Raw genomic sequence first — 23,781 nt, 5'->3', positions numbered from 1 at the left:
CTGTTAGTGAGATCACAGGCGTCGCAGACATTAATAATCAAGCTTCCGCTGCTAAGGCAATGTGAAACGATGACAGATGTCTCTGTGAAATCAGATGAGAGTTATGCAACATAAGATAATTATGCAAACAAAAGTTTTGAAATGAAACACCTGAGGAGGATTTAGATTATTAAAAACCACACAGCTCTCCCTGTAGGCCATAATAATATGCACCTGTACCAGATGATGGAACAGAGACATGTGTGTGTGTGAGTGTATGCTTGGTCCTTGTATTTGTCCTTAGGGAAAAAATAAACATTGGTTGCATTCCAATTTGCATTCTTTTATTCCCTAAAAGTATGTACAGTATGTAATTATCTGATGAGATTTTGCACCGTTTCGTGTAGTACAACAATATGCCATAGAGTGTGTTAGTTTGAAGAAAAAAAACATAGAAGCACACTTCCCAACCAAGCAATTTCAGCATATGATGATGCACTAATGCTGCCTTTGGGTTATGTCGGAATAATGGTGTATTTATGAGATGAACGCTCGTAAATGACACCAAAATGTCATAATTACCAATAAGAAGCTGTGGGTTTTCTTCAAGCATTGACTTTCCAAGTTTATGGGCATGTTAATTAAAGAATTATTGTAGAAAGCTCATTGATATTGTTTATAATAACTCAAAAAATAGGGATAATGTTTGGAAGACAATGCTGCTCGTCATCATTTAGGAGGTGACAGCCAGGCTTGTGTGACAAAACGAAATATTCTATCATTCCCCGTAGCAGCACAAGAACACTAGAAAACTTATACTACTGGAGCATTCCTGCTGTACTTGGAAGTTGGAAATTCTGAGTTCCCAGTGGAAATGCCCCCTCAAGTCGGAGTTCTGACTCGGAAGCTCTGAGAAACCTACACAACCCAGAGTTCCGAATAAAATATGTCTGCTCAGCACATCAACAGTAGTAATAGGACTATACTGTTTATCAGCACTTCTGCTTGTGTCTCAATCAAGTCCGTAACCATGTCTCAAACACTGGGTGAACCTTTTTTAATTTTTCAGTAATTACCGGATTGAGGTGTGTGTGTGTGTGTGTGTGTGTGTGTGTGTGTGTGTGTGTGTGTGTGTGTGTGTGTGTGTGTGTGTGTGTGTGTGTGCGTATGAAATGACAATAATGTAAAAAATGTTTACCTTGAATGCAATGTAAGTCGCTTTGGATAAAAGCGTCTGCCAAATGCATAAATGTAAAATGTAAATGTGTGTGTGCGTGTGTGTGTGTGTGTGTGTGTGTGTGTGTGTGTGTGGGGGGGGGGGGGGGGCAATTAAAAATATCAAGTAATTTGCATCACTGTATGTTACTGTGGATTGTTAAACATATACATCATAAAACAGTTGTCAAATGTTAAATGTGCAGCTACCAATATATTACCACACTCTTTCACTGTAAAAACCAAAAGCGTCACATTGGAATTTACACTCATCTTCAGTGAACATTAAGCCCCGCTTTCTTTCATCTGATTGGCCATCATTTTAGAAATTCATAAGTGCTATTAGCATCTTAAAAACAAACATAGTGATGTGTAATAGAGAGCAGCATTAAGAAATATTCAATATTGGGGGGCAATTTGACCATTTCCAATTATTAGGGGGAACTTGTCCCCGCATATGCGGTGGTTACGGCCCTGGTCTCAATAAACTCAATAAAATGCACACAGTACTATCCAACCTCTTTCTTTTCTAAATAACTTTTATATGCTTCAAATGCTTTCCTAATGTAAAAGAACTAAAGTGTCTGTAAGGTTCACCTCAGCGTGAACTTAAGTTTACCAGTCATTTCATCTGCTGTTTCAAAACAAATCAGTTAGAAAGCAAACACCAGAGAGCGTACATTATTCTCCATCAGAAATTCGTCACCTCTGGATCTAATTCGCCCTGTGTTGCATAACTCTCTAAGGATACCGTTATTTATGGTGGTGCTCTGTTCTTTGGGCTGGTTTTGCTGAGCTCAAAGCCTGGCAGCATGCGCAGACAGATCTGATGAGTTTGATGTAGCTGATCACGGTAAACTGGTGCTGACAGCCCCTCTGAAAAGCCATATGCCCAGGGGCAAGATGAAAGCTCGGATCCTGCGTGTGTGTGTGTGTGTGTGTGTTTGTGTGTGTGTGTGCAACACAGTACAAGTGGGAGTGAAGAGCGTCTGAGTGGGTGAATGTGCTGGTATCATATTCATTTGTAACTTGAGTTAGATCGTTTGTGTGTCTAAGTGTGAGTTGTGTGTGTGTTCCTATAGAGAATCACAGCAAATGTATACACAGCATTTTTTTTAAAGTGGTCATTCACCCAAAAATGAAAATTCTGTTATAATTTATTCATCATCTTGTCCTTCCAAACCTGAAAGAATTTCTTGTCAAATAATTAAAATGAATTATTAAAATAACTGTTTAATCTACAAAATAAAAGTAAGTGTGGTCCAGCACAACACTGAACCCCACTGAAATTCACTCTGATGAATATATATATATTATTTTTTCCACAGTTGTTCAAAGTTATATGTGTTTAGAACAAAATAAAGACGCATTTACAATTGACGGATCTTTTTTTCTGTATTGTGACATCCATCCAAGTGTTACTAATGCTGGGCAGAGACTTGGTTCTATGCATCAATTGTTGATTGGATTTTGAGATATTGCTTTCAAAAGTGGAGGCAGATGAACATGAGCTTACAGGAACAGGGTTTAAGTGGACTAAATGATTTAAGAGGTCTGGTATACATCACCAGAGAGAAGTCTTTTTTAATGGGAAGGTCCAGTTATGATATTTTGATTAAATATTGCATGGTGAAAAAAGCAATGACACATATGCATGAATACAATGCTCACAGTTAGCTATATCACATGCATTTAGAAATGAGATTTTTAAGTCAAGTAAATGATAATGCAATTTTCGTTTTTGGGTGAACTATCCCTTTAAGAACAAATAATTATTGAATGCTGTGGAATGCAGGTGTGGGGTGGGATGGCAGTTAACATTAGGCAGAGAAATTGCGCTCGTCCTCTGGGCAGTGCCGGAAATTGATTGTGAGTTCAATTAAATGCAGACAGACAGCTCAGTTTAAATCGTTATACGGTCAGAGATTGATCGAGAGCAAAAGGTTCAGTACATAGACTCCAACCTCACCAGCGCAGCGAATCACACACCATCGATTCACTCCCCAACTTTACCGTACCCGTATTCAGCGAGACGGAAAGACGTATAGAGAATCAAAGTTAGAGAGGTGCACCAATAAAGATCTACATTCAACTCAAAAGCACTCAAATGCCTTAAATAAAAATTCAGAGTGTAAATATGATAGCATGGAAAAGAACTCTTAGTGTGAGATCAATGAGGGGTTGTGCGCTCCGCTCTCACGCGTCCCGGTCAATATTAATTAGCACCAAAGATTTGATCCATTACAAGCTCAAATACTATCCCTCACACAAAGTACTCAGACAAATGATTAGTTTAATGTTGCAGGGCTGTTAATACGGCCAGTTGTAAAGAAATGCACAGGTTTAATGATCGTTATTCTGATCAGGTATTTTAGAGTAAATAGGGTAAAAAAAGGGTGTCTCATCTCAGAAGAGCGCCTACAAACACTTTTGGAAATAGTTTTGTTAATTTGTTGCCGTCCTTCCCCATGGTTCATTTCAAATAAAATCTAAGTACACAAGCATACCCTAGGTGGCAATTTATTAAGCTCTCCCCTAGATTATTACACTGTAACATCAATGCTAGCTAGGTTTTCTCTGTAATGAGAGCAAGCAAAATTGCCCAATGCTTTTCTTCACTTTTTCCTTTCTTAGGGCCATTATTCATGTCTATTACCAGGCCCACACAGGGCAATTCTCTCCACTTCCCCTGTCCCTTGAGTGTTTTTTTTTTTTAATTGTTAAATATGCATACAGTGTATAGTACTCACAGCCCCATTTTTTTTATTTAAATCCATTCAGCTAAACTGCACAAATTTCCCCCCAAATCAGCACAGAAATTCTGTGCAGAAAGGCAACAGATATTAAGCAAAATAAATGACATCAAAGGCATATTGGCCTGGTTTCAGAGACAGGTCTTAGAATAAGCCAGTATTAAAGCCTTAGTTCAATACATTATTATTTTTTTATTTTCCTTTAATAAAAAACATGAACATGCATCTTGAACAAAACAATGGCACTGACATATTTTAAGATATGTTAGAACAAGATGCTTTCAGCTAACAGCTCAAGTGTACTGGGAATAGACTTAAGCCTTGTCTGTGAAAAAACTACCTTCAGGATTTACTAAAGATGCAGTGAAAAATTAGCACTAAACAAGGCGTGAAAAGTTATTTTTGCAGTTGACTTTATTGCATATGAATTTGTAGGAATTTTCCTTTCTGACACAAAATTTATGGGAGGAGAGTCTTTAAAATATTCATGCAAGGTGATTTACTAAGGTTTGGGCTTGTCAATTGACTGGTATTTGCTTCATTATTTACAGCCCAAAAAAGCATGTCTTAAACCAGACACTAATTTGTGCTGCTCTTGGTAGATTGTGTTGGTCATTATGGAAATGATCAGGGTGCATCTGTGTTCATCATCAGTAGATCACGCGCAGAACTTTCCTCTCCCGGTGGGTTTTTTTTTTGGGGGGGGGGGATTGTGCTCTCATTCTAATTTGCCCTGTTTAGTAAATCTGGCCCTTAATATGCAACTATCCGCTTGTTAAGTCGTGACGTAAGGAACACTGTTTTTGGGTCCAAGCCTCAACTCGTTTCACTCGAGAATGCCATTGATGCCCGTTTATGAGCGCTATTTTTTCATATTAAACATCAAACATTTAAAAAAGTTTAACATTTTAAATACTTACAGTCTACACAACATTCTCTATGGTCACAGCGTTACAGACATTAATATTTTAACGATTGATAAAAGATGAAGAAAACTGTCTGGCCATCTGGAATTTTGGTATGGAGAAAAAGGTTATTATTATAACTTTTTTTGTAGTATTACACCACATTGTGTATGTATATTAGCACCGTTTGTAGTTTTTCTTGTGGTATAAGATAGAGCGTTTGGACCCGGAAGCGCTGCCGCGTGACATCAGCCTTAACAACCGGATAAGCAAGCAAGGGAAGTTGCTTAATGAGACTAATGAGACTACAAATACAAATATTTAAACTATATTCTATATTAAATAAATATTTAAAGAGTTGTTTTTTTACCTATGGTTAGTGCATATAGGCTTAAAAATTCCTCAAAGTTGTGTTTATTTGTGAACATGAACAAAATTACCATAAACTTTAGAGCTTGTTTTCTGCCACACTCCAAAAACCAGTGGAATTGTTTTCTAATTTTGTTCAGGGAACCAGAGTGACGCTAACTTCCAGGTTTGCCTATTTAAAAAAAAGTCACCCTTGCCTTGAAGAGCTCTATAATAATTACTTGTCTGACCAATGGCAGAAAAGGGGGGAAACCTTTTGGCAGAATAAAAAAAAAAAAATTTGCATTGTGATACTCGGACACAAGGTGGCGCTAACAGAGCCAAAATGATGTGTTTAACCTTAAATATTTTTGTAATATCCAAAAAATATAATTCTGTTTACTTGTGAACTCCTTGACCTGACATGCCTTACATAAAGTACATGTTCCTGCCTCTGAAATTATTGCAGTGTGCTGCTTTATTTAAACACTTCCTTTATATATCTTCTTGCTTTAAACATTGCGAGAAACAAGACATTCAGCATAAAGGAAAACCAGAGCAATAACAGTGCCATAACTCATCTCACACACATATTGATCCGATCACTGAGTAATCCTTGTCCATGTTTGTGTGTGTGTGTGTGTGTGCGCGTGTGTGTATGTAAATACATTCGTCGTACTTACCTCATCCACGTTCTCAAAGGCATTGATGACATCATAAGGCAGGCAGGACAACAGGTCAATCACAAACCAGGTTTTCAAGTAATTCATGCGAATCAGTTTCGGGTCTGATATCACTTCCCCGGCTGGGCCCACAAACGTGGTGTGGAAATTTAGTACAATGTCCACCAGAAAGATCACATCCACAATGCTGTCCACGACCAGCCAGGTGACGTTGTTCTGTTTGGTTTTGAACGAGACATTGTAGGGGACCATGATGGCGGTGTAGAAGGTGAGAATGAGGATGACCCAGTCCCAGGTGGTCTTAAAGGCACAGTAGTGCAGGATGATGTGAGGGGGGGTCTTGGGCGTCTCTTGTTTGTACTGGGGGAGGATATCTGAGCCCAGCTGGAGAACCTGCATGAGAGAGAGAGAGAGAGAGAGAGAGAGAGAGAGAGAGAGAGAGAGAGAGAGAGAGAGAGAGAGAGAGAGAGAGAGAGAGAGAGAGAGAGAGAGAGAGAGAGAGAGGGAGGGAGAGAGAGAGAGACAGAGAGAGAGAGAGAGAGAGAGAGAGAGAGAGAGAGAGAGAGAGAGAGAGAGAGAGAGAGAGAGAGAGAGAGAGAGAGAGAGAGAGGCAGCGATGGTCATTTATTTGAGTGGAGAGGAAGAGGAATGACCTGTCTTGGCTGTAATGCCCTGTACAATTTCTCATCTAGTCTGTTTAACAGATACGGACGAAGCCTTGTCACTGATTAAAATAGGTGTTAAATGGACATTTTGGATAAACCTAGCTAGAATAAATGTATGTTAACATTATATATTATTAAAGAATGAATGGACACATACAATATAAGAGTGCTTTCACACTAGCACCCGTGAACTATACCTGAAAAGGTTTGGTATAAAAAGGGTGGTCTAGGGTACAGTTCATGTGAACTCCGATATGGTTCGCTGCTGGTATGAACACAATTAACTAAATCGTGGAAGTGAACCGTTGTTGATGTAGAGGACGTATGTTTTGATAAGGCTGTGTGTTTCTGTGTGTTCTCACTCAATTTCCTGATCAGTGTAACTGACGCACTGCAAGCTGAGAGAATGTGTTACTTATTTGACACTTTGAAAACAAAACCAAAGGTTCAAATACCAAAGTATTAAAGTGATGTAAGCAACACTATGCCTTCACCTGCATCGTTTTTACCAAGCAACAGGGGTAAACAGCTGCTGCTTTGATGATGCATACTCGCTGTGGTTCAGACCCAAATCAAATAATGTGAACACAATCCGGCGAGGGGAAGAGGAGCAATAGAACTCTGGTTCGAAGTGTCAAAGCACCCTAAGAAAGATTTGTACAGGTGTTACTTTGAGGATTTATTTTTTACTTACCTAGCACTAAAAATGGCTTTCATTCCAATTAAATATGTTGAAAAAAAATGATCAATTTTTGTTTTTATGTTTTTTTACTGTATTTTATTATTTTTTTGTCTGGTTACGACATGAAGCATTTTTCACAACACTTACATCGATATAATAAATTATTTCATATAAATAATTTAAATATTTTTGAACACATTTTAAAATTTAAATAAGTTCATTTGAACTTAACCATTTCATTTATATATGGCCAAACCCAAATTTATTCAGACACCTTCAACATAGTCTCAAATTTATCAGTTTATTCGCTACAGTTTAGAAAATGGTAATAAAATATGACAACTCAGAGTTAAACTGTGTCAGAACACATTAATCTTGATAATGCCAGATGTCACTGACCATTACAGGTATGTAATGGATTACAATTAACCAATCAGCTGTCAGATTGTTAAATTTAAGTACACAATTAGATAACACCAATGTAGGTCAACCAATTACCAAGCAATGCTTCATTTTGTTTAGTCTGTGCTGTAAAAGTTCGTATTAGCAATTCAATACAGTCAGGTCAAAGTGTCTGAATAATTTTGGTACCACATTTTTATAAATTTTACTGGTAGTCCACTGTATGAAGAATTTTTGGATATAATATTGGTCACCGCTCACTTTATTAATGAACTATAGTGTCCTGCACCCACTAGTACAAAATTATATCTGGCGCCTGAATAATATAAATATATAAAATAATAAATAATATAAAATGTACATTTCTGCTATTATTCATTAGTACATGGCTCTCTGCAATACTTGTTTCTGATTGATCAATTGTGGCATTTGGCTGAAATATTTCACAACAATAATTGTTGTCAATGGCAACACTGTATATCTGACTAGTAACAGGAAATCAATATTATGTTACATAGCCATGCTAATTTTCAGACTCTGCAAACTCTATAGTTTATATAAACGGAATAATTTAAACTCAAATCAATATTTCATATTCATTAATTCAGTAGTCATGCAATACACCATACACCACTCTTCTCCTTTTTCTTATTTACTGAAAATAATTGACTGGAGCAGATAATATAGTCATAAGTTGCTCATATTATATTGTTTATTGTCTACTGTCACAATGGATTCCAGAACTAATCTGGCATCTCCATTGCATGAGAGCTTTTATGTGATACTAGTATAATTAGCATCTTTTAAGTATATTAAAAGAGTCTTTTCTTCACATTTGGTAGCATTTTAGCCCCAAGGTACTGTTTATTCCTGACCCTGGTTTGTAAACTATTCAAAAACCCCTCACATATCATATTAATCTCCCTGCAGGAGGAGTGTGTGTACTGGAAAAACACAGCGTGAGAAGATAGCTGTCCTAGTGTTAGTTTGATCTTTGACACGGATGGATGCAAACACATGTTGACACACCAGAATCACTCACAGGCGTAAAATGAAATGTATCGGTCTGATGTGCACACACAGATGTACCTCTGCAAGGCGCGAGTGCTTGTGTACATTCTCTCCTTTATGTACGGTGGGCTGCAGTTGCTGCAGGACCCCCCTACTGCTGGTCAGAGCTCGGGTCAGACGAGCAAACTTCCCCCAGCCTGTACACAGATTGACACACAGTTATGTATTTACTCACAAATGCAGAGATCTACACACAAAATACATATGAACAAGTACCTTTGGAGGAGTCATCTTCGATTGGCTGTTTGAATGCTGTGATGTCACTAAAAGTACATAGGAAGAGCACAACCTTCTCCTGTTCGTTTCGTATAGGTGCTATTTTCACAAAAAACCATACGGGCGTTCCTGGGGAAACACACCAGGTACATTTAAACATGTCAGAATAGCAGTTCTTTTTCTATTGAAGTAAAAACTGTCATGACTCTGTTTTACACCTTTATACATATTCATGAATATATTAGCATAACAAAGTTATGCAGCAGGATTGCTGTGTTCCTGCTCCCAGTTCTCACAGCTCGGTTGTGTGTGTGCATCTGTTTGTGCGGGCACGAGTCTGTATGTGTGCAATGCTCACGGTTTTTCTTGTACATCAAGATCTCGAATGAGTTCATCTCATAGTTCTCGAAAGTCAGCCGAACCTTTTCAGATGTGTCCTTATCTGTGAGCTCTCCGTACATGAAGCTGAGGGAGAAAACGGAAGCAAATCACAATTCGAGTTTTCATACAGTTTTTGAGGATGTTGTATGACTTTATTGCAAAGGTTCACCTAAAAAAAGTAAAACAAACTGTAATCATTTACTCATGTCAGTCCAAATCCAGTTGATTTTGTTTGGATTTTGCGGAACACAAAATAAGAATTTTAGCAGAATGGTTATGCTGATTTTTTGGAATAAAATTGAACCATAACTGTGACCAGAGTGGTCAAAATTGTTATTATGTTTTGTATTTTGAGCACTATTTGAGTATAGTAAACTCAAAAGTGACAACATAATAATAGCACGTATGAATTGTGGGATTTATTGAAAGTCTTCTAAAGACAAAACAGGAGAATCTTTGAAAAACATATGGTCAGATGGACTAAATCTCTCATTTTGTGTTCCACAGAAGAAAGAAAGTCGCATGGTTTGGAATAATCTGCGGGTGAACAAATGGTCAAACATTCATTTTTACATTCATACATTTTCATTTTTGATCTCTAAAGATTTTACAAGTGATGGGTGGGTCTGTTCCCCATGATGGGCAGATAAAAGCAAAAGTTTACTGCAAACAAGTTTACCTTTCCTTTACTGTGATGAGAGAGGCAGAGAGGGAGGAATGATACGTTCAAGAGACTCTACAAATGTATTTCTCTTTGAGGCATCTGGAACTGTGACTCTAATGAGCTTGTCTTGTGTTTGGCATATCAGGGAAAAGTCAGAGTTCAAAGCTTACTGGCTCAATAACTAAACCACCCCCACTTTATTCCTGTGACGGCAAAGCAGAATTTCAGCATCATTACTCTAGTATTCAAAGTCATATGATCCTTCAGAAATCATTCTAATATGGTGGAAAACAATTTGTGCTGAAGAAGTATTTCTTATTATCAATTACGTTATGATTTGTGTGTGTGTGTGTGTGTGTGTGTGTGTGTGTGTGTGTGTGTGTGTGTGTGTGTGTGTGTGTGTGTGTGTGTGTGTGTTTATGTGGTTTATGAGGACACAAATTTGTATAACTACATGGGTATTACACTGGTATTACACTATAAATGTGGTTTATGAGGACATATCAAATGTCCTCAAAATTCAAATGGCCTTAAAAACATACTAAATTATGTTTTTTGATAAAGTAAAAATGCAGAATGTTTCCTGTGATGGGTAGGTGTAGGGGCAGGGGCAGGGGCAGTGTAAGGGGATAGAAAATACGGTTTGTACAGTATAAAAACCATTACGCCTATGGAGAGTCCCTGTAAACCACATAGACCAACATGTGTGGGTGTGTGTGTGTGTGTGTGTGTGTGTGTGTGTGTGTGTGTGTGTGTGTGTGTGTGTGTGTGTGTGTGTGTGTGTGTGTGTGTGTGTGTGTGTGTGTGTGTGTGTGTGTGTGTCTCTGTGTGTGTCTGTGTGTGGAAATTGTGATACATTTTTTCAGCATTATTTTGATGACTATAGTAGACATTTCAATAGAACAGCATTTATTAGAAATAGAAATCTTATGTAACATTATAAATGTGTTTACTGTTACTTCTTATAAATGTAATGCATTCTTGCTGTATAAAAGTATTAATTTATTTTATGCTGAAAAATATGTATTTTTTATTATTATTTTCCACTCTCCTTTCCCCATTGTCCACACATGGTGTAGTGCTGTACTCTATATTGTGCTGTATTGTATTGCATATTGTAATACAATATTGCTTTGCACATATACTGGTTGTATTGTAGGCATACTTCATTACAAACAGCACCTCGTACAATGTGTTATTCAATACTACTATAAATCTTCAAATTCAAGTGCAATCCTACAAGAACTGTCTTGACTGTCTTTATCAAAATGATGATATATAAAACGAGTACATAAAATATAAAAACGAGTACATGAAAGCAACATTAACCTCTGCATGAGGTCTAGTACCTGCAAGTGCTGCTTTTCTGCATGACTTCAGCACGGTGGTAGCCGGACAGCTTACAAAAGCCATCATTACTGTAAACGATGGGCCAGTCTACGATCTGGGCATTCCCCAGCACAAAGTTTGTGTCTGTGGAAAGAGCACAGGAGGGTATGGGGAGAAAGCAGGTGAGAGGAACCAGGCACAATGTCAACAGTAAGAAAACAAGGGGTCAGTCGCTATATGGTAATGTCACATGAGGCAGGATGGGTGGACACTGTCACGGCAGCTGAAAGCCACTGGTCTGACATGTTTATGACAACACTGAGTATTTCGGCTTCATTTTTACTGGTCTGTGCTTGAGATGGTTTCACACAGCAGTGTTGCTTTAGCGCATTATACTACAGCCCCGTTCAAAATACGGAATAAAATATGATGACAAGTGTGATGACATTATCTCAAAATCTTCCTTCTGAGATCCCTTGTCCACACACAGTTAAAAGTTTTTTAGCTTGTTAAGGTGAGCAGAAAGCAACATATATAGTAGTCTCAGCCTCAAATAGCCCGCAAACCACCCACAGACTATTGTGATCCATAGTGCATAAAAATGTAAAAGATCTGCCTAAAAACATTGGGTTCAAATATAATTTAATGACTTCTATATTTTTTATGCAAGTGCATGGGTTTGTGTTTACAGGTCTAAGAAACATCTACTTGCTGAATTAGTCAAAGTTTGCGGGGTTGTAGTGTCAAAACTTTTATAGATATTCAACACTTATAAGCAAGTAAATGAGATATGCTTGAGCACACACTGTATATTTCACCTAAACTTCCACTGTTACATAACTTTTAAAATACTTGTCCTATATATCTCACTAAAATAAAAATGTTTTATCATACACAGCAGCGCCCCTTTACTGAGTGTCTTTTGGCCAGTACAGTTATGAACTAGCTTATGTTTTATACTACTGTTCAAAAGTTTCAGTAAGATTTGTTAGGGGGTGATTCTATCCATATACTATACTTTATCCAGCAAGCACACATTAAAATGATCAAAAGTAACAGTACATACTTTACAAAATGCTACACAAGATTTATAATCAAATAATCCTAGAAATGTATCATGGTTTGGACATTTTTACTTTTTTTAACATTGAGAAATGTTGCTTGAGTAACAAATCAGCATATTATAATGATTTCAGAAGGATCCTGTGACTGGAGACTGGAGAAATTATGCTAAAAATTCAGCTTTACCATCAGAGGAAAACAATTCTTTCATATTGTAATAATATTTTACTGTATTTTGGATCAAATAAATGCAGCCTTGTTGAGTATAAAAGACTTAAGCAAACTTTTGAACAGTAGTATATAGTGCCAAAATTCTGGTTGAACAGAATTAAATTCTCTGATACCCATATTACTGTCAAAAAGTGACTAAAACACACAGTTTGGTACCCTCAGTACCTTCACAAAACTGCTATATCTCTTTTATGTATTTTTCTTTTCCAAATGCACAATGGGAGTCTTTGCAAAGTCAGTAACTGTTATTCAGTGATTTCGCCGCCATTCCCAATTATGAATAAAAAATATATTTTTTTATACACCAACTTTTACTTAGTGTAGTTTCCAAAAATCTTTGTTAAAAAGAAAACTCTCCGTGACAGGGTCCTCTGCAGCAGGCTCCATCTCTGTAACCTTGCTTTAACCTTTCCTGTGATGTCTGTCAATGTTAGCGTGTTAGTAGCTAGCGTGTTAAGCAGACTATCAAGCTGATTAGCTGACAGTAGTGGTTTAGCAGCTGCTGAGTAAGCCAGTAGCACTTTTAACAAATGTATCTCAAAGCTTGAGCAAGCTCACGGTAACACTAAACAACTTGTAATCCGATATAAGAGAATTAAAAACATATAGTCAATCACAAATGAGGGCCAGTGAAGACCTTTACAGTATTTAAAAGCAAGAAATTGACTTTAAGCGTCATCTTTTGCATGAAGACTGTAAGCAGTATCATGACTTTCATCGGTCTGGTAGCCATTATCATATTTACATACAGCAGGATTCATCAAATGAGGGATTTCATGTGATACTATACACTGTAAAAAATTATTTAGAAAAAAAGTTACCTGGTTGCCTTAAAATTTTGAGTTCATTGAAATTAAATTATTTTAGTTAATACAATGATTTTTTTTGTTGAGATTTGACAACCTTTATTGAAAGATTATTAAATGATTTTGTAAGCAAATTTGGTAATTGTGTGTTTTATTTCTGATGACGAAGTGAAACATGCCATGATTTATCTTTTTTTTATGTGGTTCAGATACAATAAGTTTCTATTTATTAAACTAATTTCCTTCATTGTATCAACTCAATTTTTTAATTTCAATAAACTCAAAATTTTAAGGCAACCAGGTTACTTACTTTTTTAAGTTAAACCAACAAAAAAATACTTTTTTTTTTTCTTTTTTTTTTTACAGTGTAGTAAACTAAACTTATGTTACGGTGTTTATCCAAATAATTTGTGAAATATATTTTAATAATTTTTGGAAGTAGTTAAAGTTCAAAAAGGCCATGCAAAAATAAATAAATAATAATTATATATATATATATATATATATATATATATATATATATATATATATATATATATATATATATATATATATATATAATGCAAAGTGTAAAGTTTGGTACAGGGGGTATTATGGTGTGGGATTATATATATATATATATACACACACACCTCACAGCACTTATTTTATTTTGTAAAAAAAATAAAAATCATAAAACATTATTTAATTTGTTTAATTTGTTTTTTAATCTCAGATTTTGACCCTGACTGTCAGCACAACAATGAAATAAAATATAATACAATAAAACATGTAATCAGCTCTGGGTTTTTTTCCCCCCATTATAAAATACTTCCTTCGCCTCATTCAGACAACATGAATGGCAACATTTTTCACTTTGACTGCACACATGACAGAAACACAGACAAACATTACGTCTTTCTAAGGCTAATGCTTGTGGAGGGTAAATGTGAGATGAGTAAATGTCCTACAAACAGGAAATGGAAGGGCAGCATCGGAATTAGAAGTGAAGGATAAATCAGATCTATGATATCAATTCATGTAAGAGCATGGTGGTGGATTTGCCACAGAGCACAGTTCTCCTCTACTGAGCATAAACACAGGAAGTGCACTCCACACTGAAACAAACACGCACACGTGGACTCACACGCACCACTATGGAGGGAAAAAAAAACGTTCCATGCCAACATTTGTTATTTTACAGCAAGTGCTGTCAGCGCTGAATGAGGACGGAGAAACATCTGTTTTCACCATAACTAAACAGCTTTTAAAAATCAGTTAAACCACTTCAACTACAAAAGAGTTTAATCAAGCTTATCATTATAAAATTCAGACTATCAGTTTGTAAATTAACAGAAATTGGTATAGAACAAATATTTAATGTTGAATGGCAACTAGAAAGGGAGAGAGAGGGGGAGAAAAAGAGAGAGGGAGGGAAAGCATAAGAGAGGGAGAGAGAGATAATGTAGGGATGGAAGAGGTTAAAGCACAAGTATTCTGCTCAGTGAGGTTTATACCTGTGTGTCTATGTGATAATGTCCAAACTGGAAGTTAAAGAAAACAGAAAAAGAGTTAAAATAACACAAACACACGATAGAGGTAGAGGAATTTGTCCTCCTGTTCCTCTCCAAGATGGCCCTATGACCGAGCAGGTCATATACAGACATAAGTGTTTTTTAGAATTCCTACTTAAATGAGAAGTACGTTTTCAATATTTTTGAATGCCAAATACAAACTCTTCTATCTCTGGACTGGGGTTAAGTGCTCAACCAGATGGGGCAGAGGAGGTGTCCACTGGGCATGTGTGGACAGCTGTGGCATATTTTGCATATGATAAAACTTCATAAATAAGAAAAGCGGCCCTGATGGATAAACATCAATAAAATACATCTTTATTCTATTTTAAGGACCTTACAGTATGGGTGCAAAAACAAGATAGTGCTTTCTGAAGATCCTCGGCCAGTTTTCAACCTTTCAGCACTTTTAAATATTAATTGCTAGGCCTATTAAATATTAATTTAAACTAAAGTTGTTCTCTATTCCACAAAGCTTGCTGGTGTGAGGATGTATGAGAACAACTCGAATGGGAAAAAGAAAGAGCACGCGGTCACGCAGAGAATACAGAACACAATATCTTCCTGCAGTCCATTACTATTTTTAAATAGCCTAGCATATTTGTATCATTGTCATAATATAGGATAGTCCTACAAATAAATTATGCATTTTATATAAGTGAGATCTTTATAGCCTATATAAGAAAATAAGGGTCGCCTAGTTACTGACATAACTATTTATTTAATGTTTGTTCGAAAATGGAAAAAAGAGAAGAAAAAAAACCAATAAATGATTGATTTAACGTAGATTTAATTGATTTCACTATACAGAAATCACCTGCATGATGTTTTTCTCCCGCGTGAACAGACACATTTAACTTTTTGGTGTGTATTTATGGAAGTAGGCTACTGTGTATTGTCAAAAGTACACCGTCTTTATGTAAAGGTCTCGTCTATGTCTCTTATTTATTTACCCAAAAGTTTTTGCTTTCTTTCTTTTATCTGCGACACTACCGCTGATATTGTTTCTGTATGTGCGCTGCATTCAATGTGGTGGTGCGTCTTACCGTTAGACCGTCGGACAATATTTTCCAGAAAAGTGTTTTGAGGGGCCACTAGTCCTCTGCGTCCCCCGGCCATCACGGCGGGTCATGCGCTCCAGTGAGTGCCCGGACTGGTCAACATAAAGTTCCCGCGCACGTCTCCGGTGTGTCTGTCGTCCACATGTCGCTGCCGCATCCAGTGATGTGTGGACCCGGGGTTCTCCTCTCTCCTCCACCCCATTGATTCTCCACCATCGGCTGAGACTGGCGAAATAGCGCCATCTATTGTTTTGCATGTGAAGCAGCGGGTGTTCCAATATGAATCAATAGATGGCGCTGATTCGTTATATGAGTTTGCAATGCGTAACGACACCCCTAATTCCAATATCATAACGTCATCTGCTGGTGGATAGGTGGATAACAAACACATTTTTATTTCTTTAAAATCTTTCACTGGTTCTTGAAATAAGGGATAAAACGAGTTTTTATTATTTAAGAAGTTTCTTCTGCTCATCAAGCCTGCATTTATTTGATCAAAAATACAGAAAAAATGATGTTGTGATATATTATTATAATTTAAAATAATTGGTTTTCAATTTATTATACTTTAAATGATCATTTATTTCTGTGATGCAAAGCTGAATTTTCAGTGTCATTCCTCCAGTATTCAGTGTCACATGATCCTTCAGAAATCATTCTAATATGATGATTCATTTTCAAAGTTGTAAACAGTTCTGCTGCTTAATATTTTTTCATAACCTGTGATACTTTTTTTAATACTTTGATAAATAAAAAGTAAATAAATAAATAAAAATAGAAGCAAATGTTTTAATTTTTTAACAACAATAAACACTACTGGTCAGTAATTTGGGGTCAGTCATTTTTATTCTTTCTTTTTTGAAATAAATCAATAATTTTATTCTGCAAGGATGTGTTAAATTGATAAAAAATTGATAGTAAAGGAAATTTATATTATTTGAAAATATGTTTTTATTTTGAATAAATGCAGTTCTTTTGAACCTTTTATTCATCAAATATATTAGGCAGCAGAACTGTTTCCAACACTCATAATAAATCAGAATATTAGAATGATTTCTAAAATATCATAGACTGGATGTCATGTGACACTGAATACTGGAGGAATGATAGCCTACTGAAAATTCAGCTTTGCATCACAGAAATAAATAATCATTTAAAGTATAATAAATTGAAAACCAAATATTTTAAATTGTAATAATATATCACAATATTAAAACAAAATCTGTATTTTTGCTCAAATAAATGCAGGCTTGATGAGCAGAAGAAACCTATTTTGGCCTGCACTTATTAGAGGAATTAGAGCAGTGACTGCGAGCCAGGCCTTCTCGTCTAGCATCATTGCCTGACCTTACAAATGCACTTCTAGAAGACTGATAAAAAATTCCCATAAACACACTCCAAAACCTTGTGGTAAGCCTTCCTAAAAGAGTTGAAGCTGTTATAGCTGCAAAGGGTGGACCAACTCCATATTAAATCCTATGGATTAAGAATGGGATGTCATTAAAGTACATGTGCATGTAAAGGCAGGTGTCCCAAAACTTTCGGCAATACGACAATGTCAACTTATCGATTTAGATTGTAACAATGGTTGTGTATCAAAAATACACAGATCTCGACAGAATTACTATACCTTCAGTTGCTGTTAGATGTTAGCGTTGTCACTCAGCACTCAGTACAACAGCAGCATCTTTGCTTCCTGCAAACATGGGTTTGGTCATTAACCGGAAAAGGATAAATATAATGATATTCTAAAAAAGACCTTGCCACCAAGGCCACAAATATTGCTTCAAGCTAGATAACAAGTCCCTAGAACATACTCAAAACTACCTGTTTACACTCTAAAAAATGCTGGGTTAAAAACAACCCAAGTTGGGTTGAAACTGCACCGACCCAACAATTGGGTTGTTTTAACCCAGTGGTTGAGTTGTTTTAACCCAGTGGTTGGGTTAAATGTTGCTTAAGACAACCCAATTGCTGGGTAAGAACAACTCAACCATTGGGTTAAAACAACCCAATTGTTGGGTCGGTGCAGTTTCAACCCAACTTGGGTTGTTTTTAACCCAGCATTTTTTAGAGTGTATAAATATCAGCAAAACAACAGAAAACGTCAGCAAGGCTGTGGATGTCTTCAGAGACACGGCACAAAGTATCAGATCTGAGATACCAATCAGAATCTGGCTAAAAATAATCAAACCTGTCATAAATCCCATTGTGCTTTATGGATATCTAGTCTAGGGGCATTCTCACAACCATAAATCCACCAAATGGGACAAACACCAGGTAGGCCTACAGATTCTGCAGGGAGATTTCTGCTGTTATATGATTGTAGCAAAACTCTCCATAATAACAACAGACCAGAATAAGTGTACTTATAATAAGAACTGAAAACTATATATATATCAGATTTAGAGAATTAATTTATTTAACAGTGTCATATAATGTCAATCTTTATAGCACCCCACTGTAACAGGTTCATAAACTGTACACAAACATATACCTTAACCCTAACAAGGTTCTAGGGACTTAATTTACATCTCAGCTGTCAGTCAGAAAGTCAGATCATTTTGAGCTGTAGATTCATGTGGAATGTAACATACATTAAAATAAATTGTTATCTTATCTCTTTTAATATAAGCTTATAATGAAATGTTTATCTTATCAACGAGAGAAGCTGTAAATCTTAATTACGTTCATCAGTCTCAGCATCTCTAATCATATCTAATCAGATTCAAGATCTGCATTCCTGATTCTCGAGCACGCATGGTGACAAAGCACGGTTAAATATCGGTTGCCATAACTAGAATAATTGTTGTTGAAATTAAACTTTTTAGTAAAGTAAACAATTCTCGGTTCAATGCAGATTATTTGCACCTTCAGAAACAAAGAAATCATAGTTCATAACAGGTATATAAATTGCTGAACAAGAAAACTGTAGTTGCCTTTTATGCATTTACACTGATCAGGCATAACATTATGACATGGTCCTCCTTTTGCTGCAAAACAGTCCTGACCCTGTCGAGGCATGATCCCTCTACAACCCTTCTCCAGTAGGGCCTGGCGCAAAAAGCGGCACTGGCATCTCGAAGCGGCACTTCCAGTGGCATCTCCAGCGGCCATGGACTTTCACCGCCAGATGTCAGTGTAGTGGCATCTCCAGCGGCCATGGACTTTCACCGCCAGATGTCAGTGTAGTGACATCTCCAGCGGCCATGGACTTTCACGCCAGATGTCAGTGTAGTGGCATCTCCAGTGGCCATCAGTGTAGTGGCATCTCCAGCAGCCATGGACTTTCATACCAGATGTCAGTGTAGTGGCATCTCCAGCGGCCATGGACTTTCACACCAGATGTCAGTGTAGTGGCATCTCCAGTGGCCATCAGTGTAGTGGCATCTCCAGCGGCCATGGACTTTCACCGCCAGATGTCAGTGTAGTGGCATCTCCAGCGGCCATGGACTTTCACCGCCAGATGTCAGTGTAGTGACATCTCCAGCGGCCATGGACTTTCACGCCAGATGTCAGTGTAGTGGCATCTCCAGTGGCCATCAGTGTAGTGGCATCTCCAGCAGCCATGGACTTTCATACCAGATGTCAGTGTAGTGGCATCTCCAGCGGCCATGGACTTTCACACCAGATGTCAGTGTAGTGGCATCTCCAGTGGCCATCAGTGTAGTGGCATCTCCAGCGGCCATGGACTTTCACCGCCAGATGTCAGTGTAGTGGCATCTCCAGCGGCCATGGACTTTCACGCCAGATGTCAGTGTAGTGGCATCTCCAGTGGCCATCAGTGTAGTGGCATCTCCAGCAGCCATGGACTTTCATACCAGATGTCAGTGTAGTGGCATCTCCAGCGGCCATGGACTTTCACACCAGATGTCAGTGTAGTGGCATCTCCAGCGGCCGTCAGTGTAGTGGCATCTCCAGCGGCCATGGACTTTCACCGCCAGATGTCAGTGTAGTGGCATCTCCAGTGGCCATCAGTGTAGTGGCATCTCCAGCGGCCATGGACTTTCAAACCAGATGTCAGTGTAGTGGCATCTCCAGCGGCCATGGACTTTCACACCAGATGTCAGTGTAGTGGCATCTCCAGCGGCCGTCAGTGTAGTTGCATCTCCAGCGGCCATGGACTTTCACACCAGATGTCAGTGTAGTGGCATCTCCAGCGGCCATGGACTTTCACACCAGATGTCAGTGTAGTGGCATCTCCAGCGGCCGTCAGTGTAGTGGCATCTCCAGCGGCCATCAGTGTAGTGGCATCTCCAGCGGCCATGGACTTTCACCGCCAGATGTCAGTGTAGTGGCATCTCCAGCGGCCATGGACTTTCACCGCCAGATGTCAGTGTAATGGCATCTCCAGCGGCCATGGACTTTCACCGAGAGATGCAGCAGCATCTCCAGCGGCCATGGACTTTCACCGCCAGATGTCAGTGTAGTGGCATCTCCAGCGGCCATGGGCTTTCACCGCCAGATGTCAGTGTAGTGGCATCTCCAGCAGCCATGGACTTTCACCGCCAGATGTCATATATATATAAACTGCATTTCAACAAAACAACATTATATAACTTGGCACTTTATTAAAAAACATGTTGTTCAATAGTAGGCTAGGCTACTAATATTATTTATAAGAGTCATTGAGTAATTGAATCTAGCTCAATCGTAAAAGTTTGTAGAGACAACTTATTTTAGGGATTACTGTGCAAAAAAAATTAACAAGCTATAGCCTACAATTATAACATTATGGCCTGTATTTTGCCGTTTGCATTAAAGGCAACTCTAAACTCTAAACCAACTTTTTTAAATTAATGATCTGCAAGAATGGGGCTTTATTAGTGTCGTTCATTGATGCAAGCAAGTAAATGTTTTGACAATTGAGTATAAAGTGTTTTTAATCCACAATATATGGTGTAAAAACGTCTGAGTGCTGCCCTCTTGAAGTTGAACATTGGCTACTGCAGGGGAATTGGCTATCGTGACGTATGTTGGCTTATTTCAACCATAGATGAGTATAAGTAGGTCGGATTTTCGTAATCGTTTTGTTCTAATTTTGTTGTACCATAGTGCAAACTGAATGTTCAAATAAAGCATTTAAAAAAAATGGGTATAAGTAACGCGCTTCTGTGAAGGTTCAAATGATGCCTGTGACCTGTCCGTCTACAACCATATACGCATACATGTATGAATATCTGTATAACGGCCACTGGAGATGCCACTACACTGACGGCCGCTGGAGATGCCACTACAATGACATCTGGCGGTGAAGGGTGAACGTCCATGGCCGCTTCGAGATGCCAGTGCCGCATTTTGCGCTTGCTCTTTCTCCCTTGAAGGTGTGCTGTGCCACCAAGTTGTTAGCAGCAGGTGCTTTAAAGGGTTAGTTCCATAGACATCATATAGATATATATGATGTCTATGGTTAGTTCACCCAAAAATGAAATTGATGTCATTAATGACTCACCCTAATGTCGATTGATGATTCAATGGGGGGTGAAATGCTGTTTCATGCATACTGAGCTTTTTACACTGTTAAAGACTTGGATTCCCATCCTTAACATAGACAAAGTTTCAAAAACTAATGTTGGATGTTTGATGGAGTATTTCTGTGTCAAAAATACTCCTTCCGGTTTCTCACAAGTTTCGGAGAGTTTTTTTCGAGTATGGGTCGGCTTGACGTCGATAGAGTGGAAGGTCCTTGTTTGGGCCGTACGGGCTCTTCTCCTGGTAGGGTGCGCGCGCGCGCGTGACTAGAGCGAGAGAGGAAATGCATGCCCATAAACACTCGCTCAGGTGCAGATCCAGTCGTCCGTGAACACTTCTGTCGTTATAGTCCGCGCCGCGCTCCACTTTATTCCTATCGGTGACATCAAGCGACTTCAACGCTTCAGCACAGCATTCCGGGAAGGCAGCGCTGCGTTTGAACTGATTTGAACGCAGAAATGACGGGAAGCGTCACAACATCGCTTCAGTCGCTTCGCAAAGTGGATTTCCATGGTCACTGCTGTCACAGGACTTCACCAATTCATACCAAAGTAGTGTATTTTTGACAGAGCGGTCCCAGGGATAAAGGTTTGGTCCTGCTTTGGAAGCTGGCGGTGAGTAAAACTGCTTCAAATGTCTCTGCTATAGGCTACCGTCGCATGAGTAAACATCAGTTACTCCATTGTTGTTCTATGTATAACGTTACACTAGTCTGACGTGCAAAACCGTTTTGCTTGCTACTGCTAAGGTTTAGTCGCGTACAATAGTCCATGAACCGAATCTTGTCCTCATAAACTGCGAGTAAACACACACAAATGTTCACAGTCCACTAAATACAGTACATACCACAGAGACGGACGTCCTGCTGTTGCTGTTTCTCCTGTGCAATTTATTTCAGCCTCCGAATGTGATTCTGGATCATATATGTATTAGCTGAATCCGATCAATAGCCATGGGTTTCTCCACGCTTGAGGACGTCACCGTTTTGTGCGCATTCGTCATTCTTTAGCTCAGCCCACACGACACGCCTCCAGGCGCTCGGTTTTTTCCGGAAAGACTCTGTACAGCCCATATTTCTTTTATAAATATAATAAAACTAAAGACTTTTCGGAGATATGAAGGATGCAATACTACTCTATAGGTACTCAAGATTGACATGAGATTGACTGAAACTGAGTGCCCCCCCTTTAAGGGAACATGGTCTGCAACAATGCTCTGGTAGGTGATACGTGTTAAAGTAACATCCATAGATGGCAGGACCCAAGGTTTCCAAGCCGAACATTGCCCAAAGCCGAACATTGCCCCTTCTTACCATAATGCATCCTAGTGCCATATGTTCCCCAGGTAAGCGACGCACACGCACCCGGCAATCCACAGACTTATCAAGATTAATCAGACTAGGCCATCTTCTTCAATTGCTCTGTTGTCCAGTTCTGATGCTCATGTGCCCACTGTTGGTGCTTTGGGCGGTGGACAGGGGTCAGCATGGGCACCCTGACTGGTCTGCGGCTATGCAGCCCCTATACGCAACAAACTGTGATGCACTGTGTATTCAGACACTTTTCTAGAACCAGTCTTAACTTCTTGACTACTGTATCTGTTTGATTGCTCCCCACGTGCATCAGTGAGCCTTGGCCACCCATGACCCTCTCGCCAGTTCACCACTGTTCCTTCCTTGGACCACTTTTGATAGATACTGATCACTGCAGACCAGGAACACCCTATAGTTTTGGAGATGCTCTGACCCAGTAGTTTAGCCAACACAATTTGGCCTTTGTCAAACTCCCTCAACTCCTTATGGTTGCCCATTTTTCCTGCTTCCAACACACCAACTTTGAAGACAAAATGTTCACTTGCTGCCAAATAAATCCCGGCCACTAACAGGTGCCATGATGAAGAGATAATCAGTGTTAATCACTTCACCTATCAGTAGTCATAATGTTATGGCAAATTTTATGGCAATAGTTAAGAGAATCTAAAAATCTGAATGCATCAAGTCGTGTTGAATTTAATTTATTTATATAGTGTATTCTAAAACAGATTTAGGAACAAAGAATATATACCTTTTACTTTTAAAACCACTTTGCAAAGCCTTTTCATTATTCACCTTTCACAGTCCATACATTGACCATCAGTTTTATGAACACCTTTTTTTTCTTTTCAGTGAAATTTCTTCTCTTATGTCATCCTAAGACATTAAACCAGGACTGACTCATTTAATGTCTTACCAATAAACTCCTTAATAAGTGACAGGGAGATCTATAATATTAAATCTCATGCCATCTACCTTGAAACATGCAAAC

General features: G+C 38.3%; 1 protein-coding gene across 4 annotated transcripts in view; it reads right to left on the bottom strand.

The window, feature by feature from the left end:
* kcnh1a (potassium voltage-gated channel, subfamily H (eag-related), member 1a) overlaps window positions 1-23,781 on the bottom strand; it is a 75,630-nt gene that overhangs the window by 47,909 nt on the left and 3,940 nt on the right. For 2 of the 4 annotated variants that reach the window (XM_067455432.1, XM_067455434.1), the window contains exons 2-9: window positions 17,637-17,702; window positions 15,992-16,231; window positions 14,889-14,915; window positions 11,314-11,437; window positions 9,278-9,384; window positions 8,920-9,048; window positions 8,722-8,840; window positions 5,884-6,276 (exon numbers count right to left, since the gene is read on the bottom strand). In XM_067455432.1, coding sequence (XP_067311533.1) covers window positions 5,884-6,276; window positions 8,722-8,840; window positions 8,920-9,048; window positions 9,278-9,384; window positions 11,314-11,437; window positions 14,889-14,915; window positions 15,992-16,064 — 972 coding nt within the window. In that variant the 5' untranslated portion in view covers window positions 16,065-16,231; window positions 17,637-17,702. The remainder of the gene's footprint in view (window positions 1-5,883; window positions 6,277-8,721; window positions 8,841-8,919; window positions 9,049-9,277; window positions 9,385-11,313; window positions 11,438-14,888; window positions 14,916-15,991; window positions 16,232-17,636; window positions 17,703-23,781) is intronic. The other 2 variants (XM_067455433.1, XM_067455435.1) reach the window with 1 other exon arrangement.

This window comes from Pseudorasbora parva, chromosome 10 (genome assembly GCF_024679245.1).
Source record: "Pseudorasbora parva isolate DD20220531a chromosome 10, ASM2467924v1, whole genome shotgun sequence".
NCBI lineage: Eukaryota > Metazoa > Chordata > Actinopteri > Cypriniformes > Gobionidae > Pseudorasbora > Pseudorasbora parva.
This window is presented reverse-complemented; position numbering and strand designations above follow the sequence as displayed.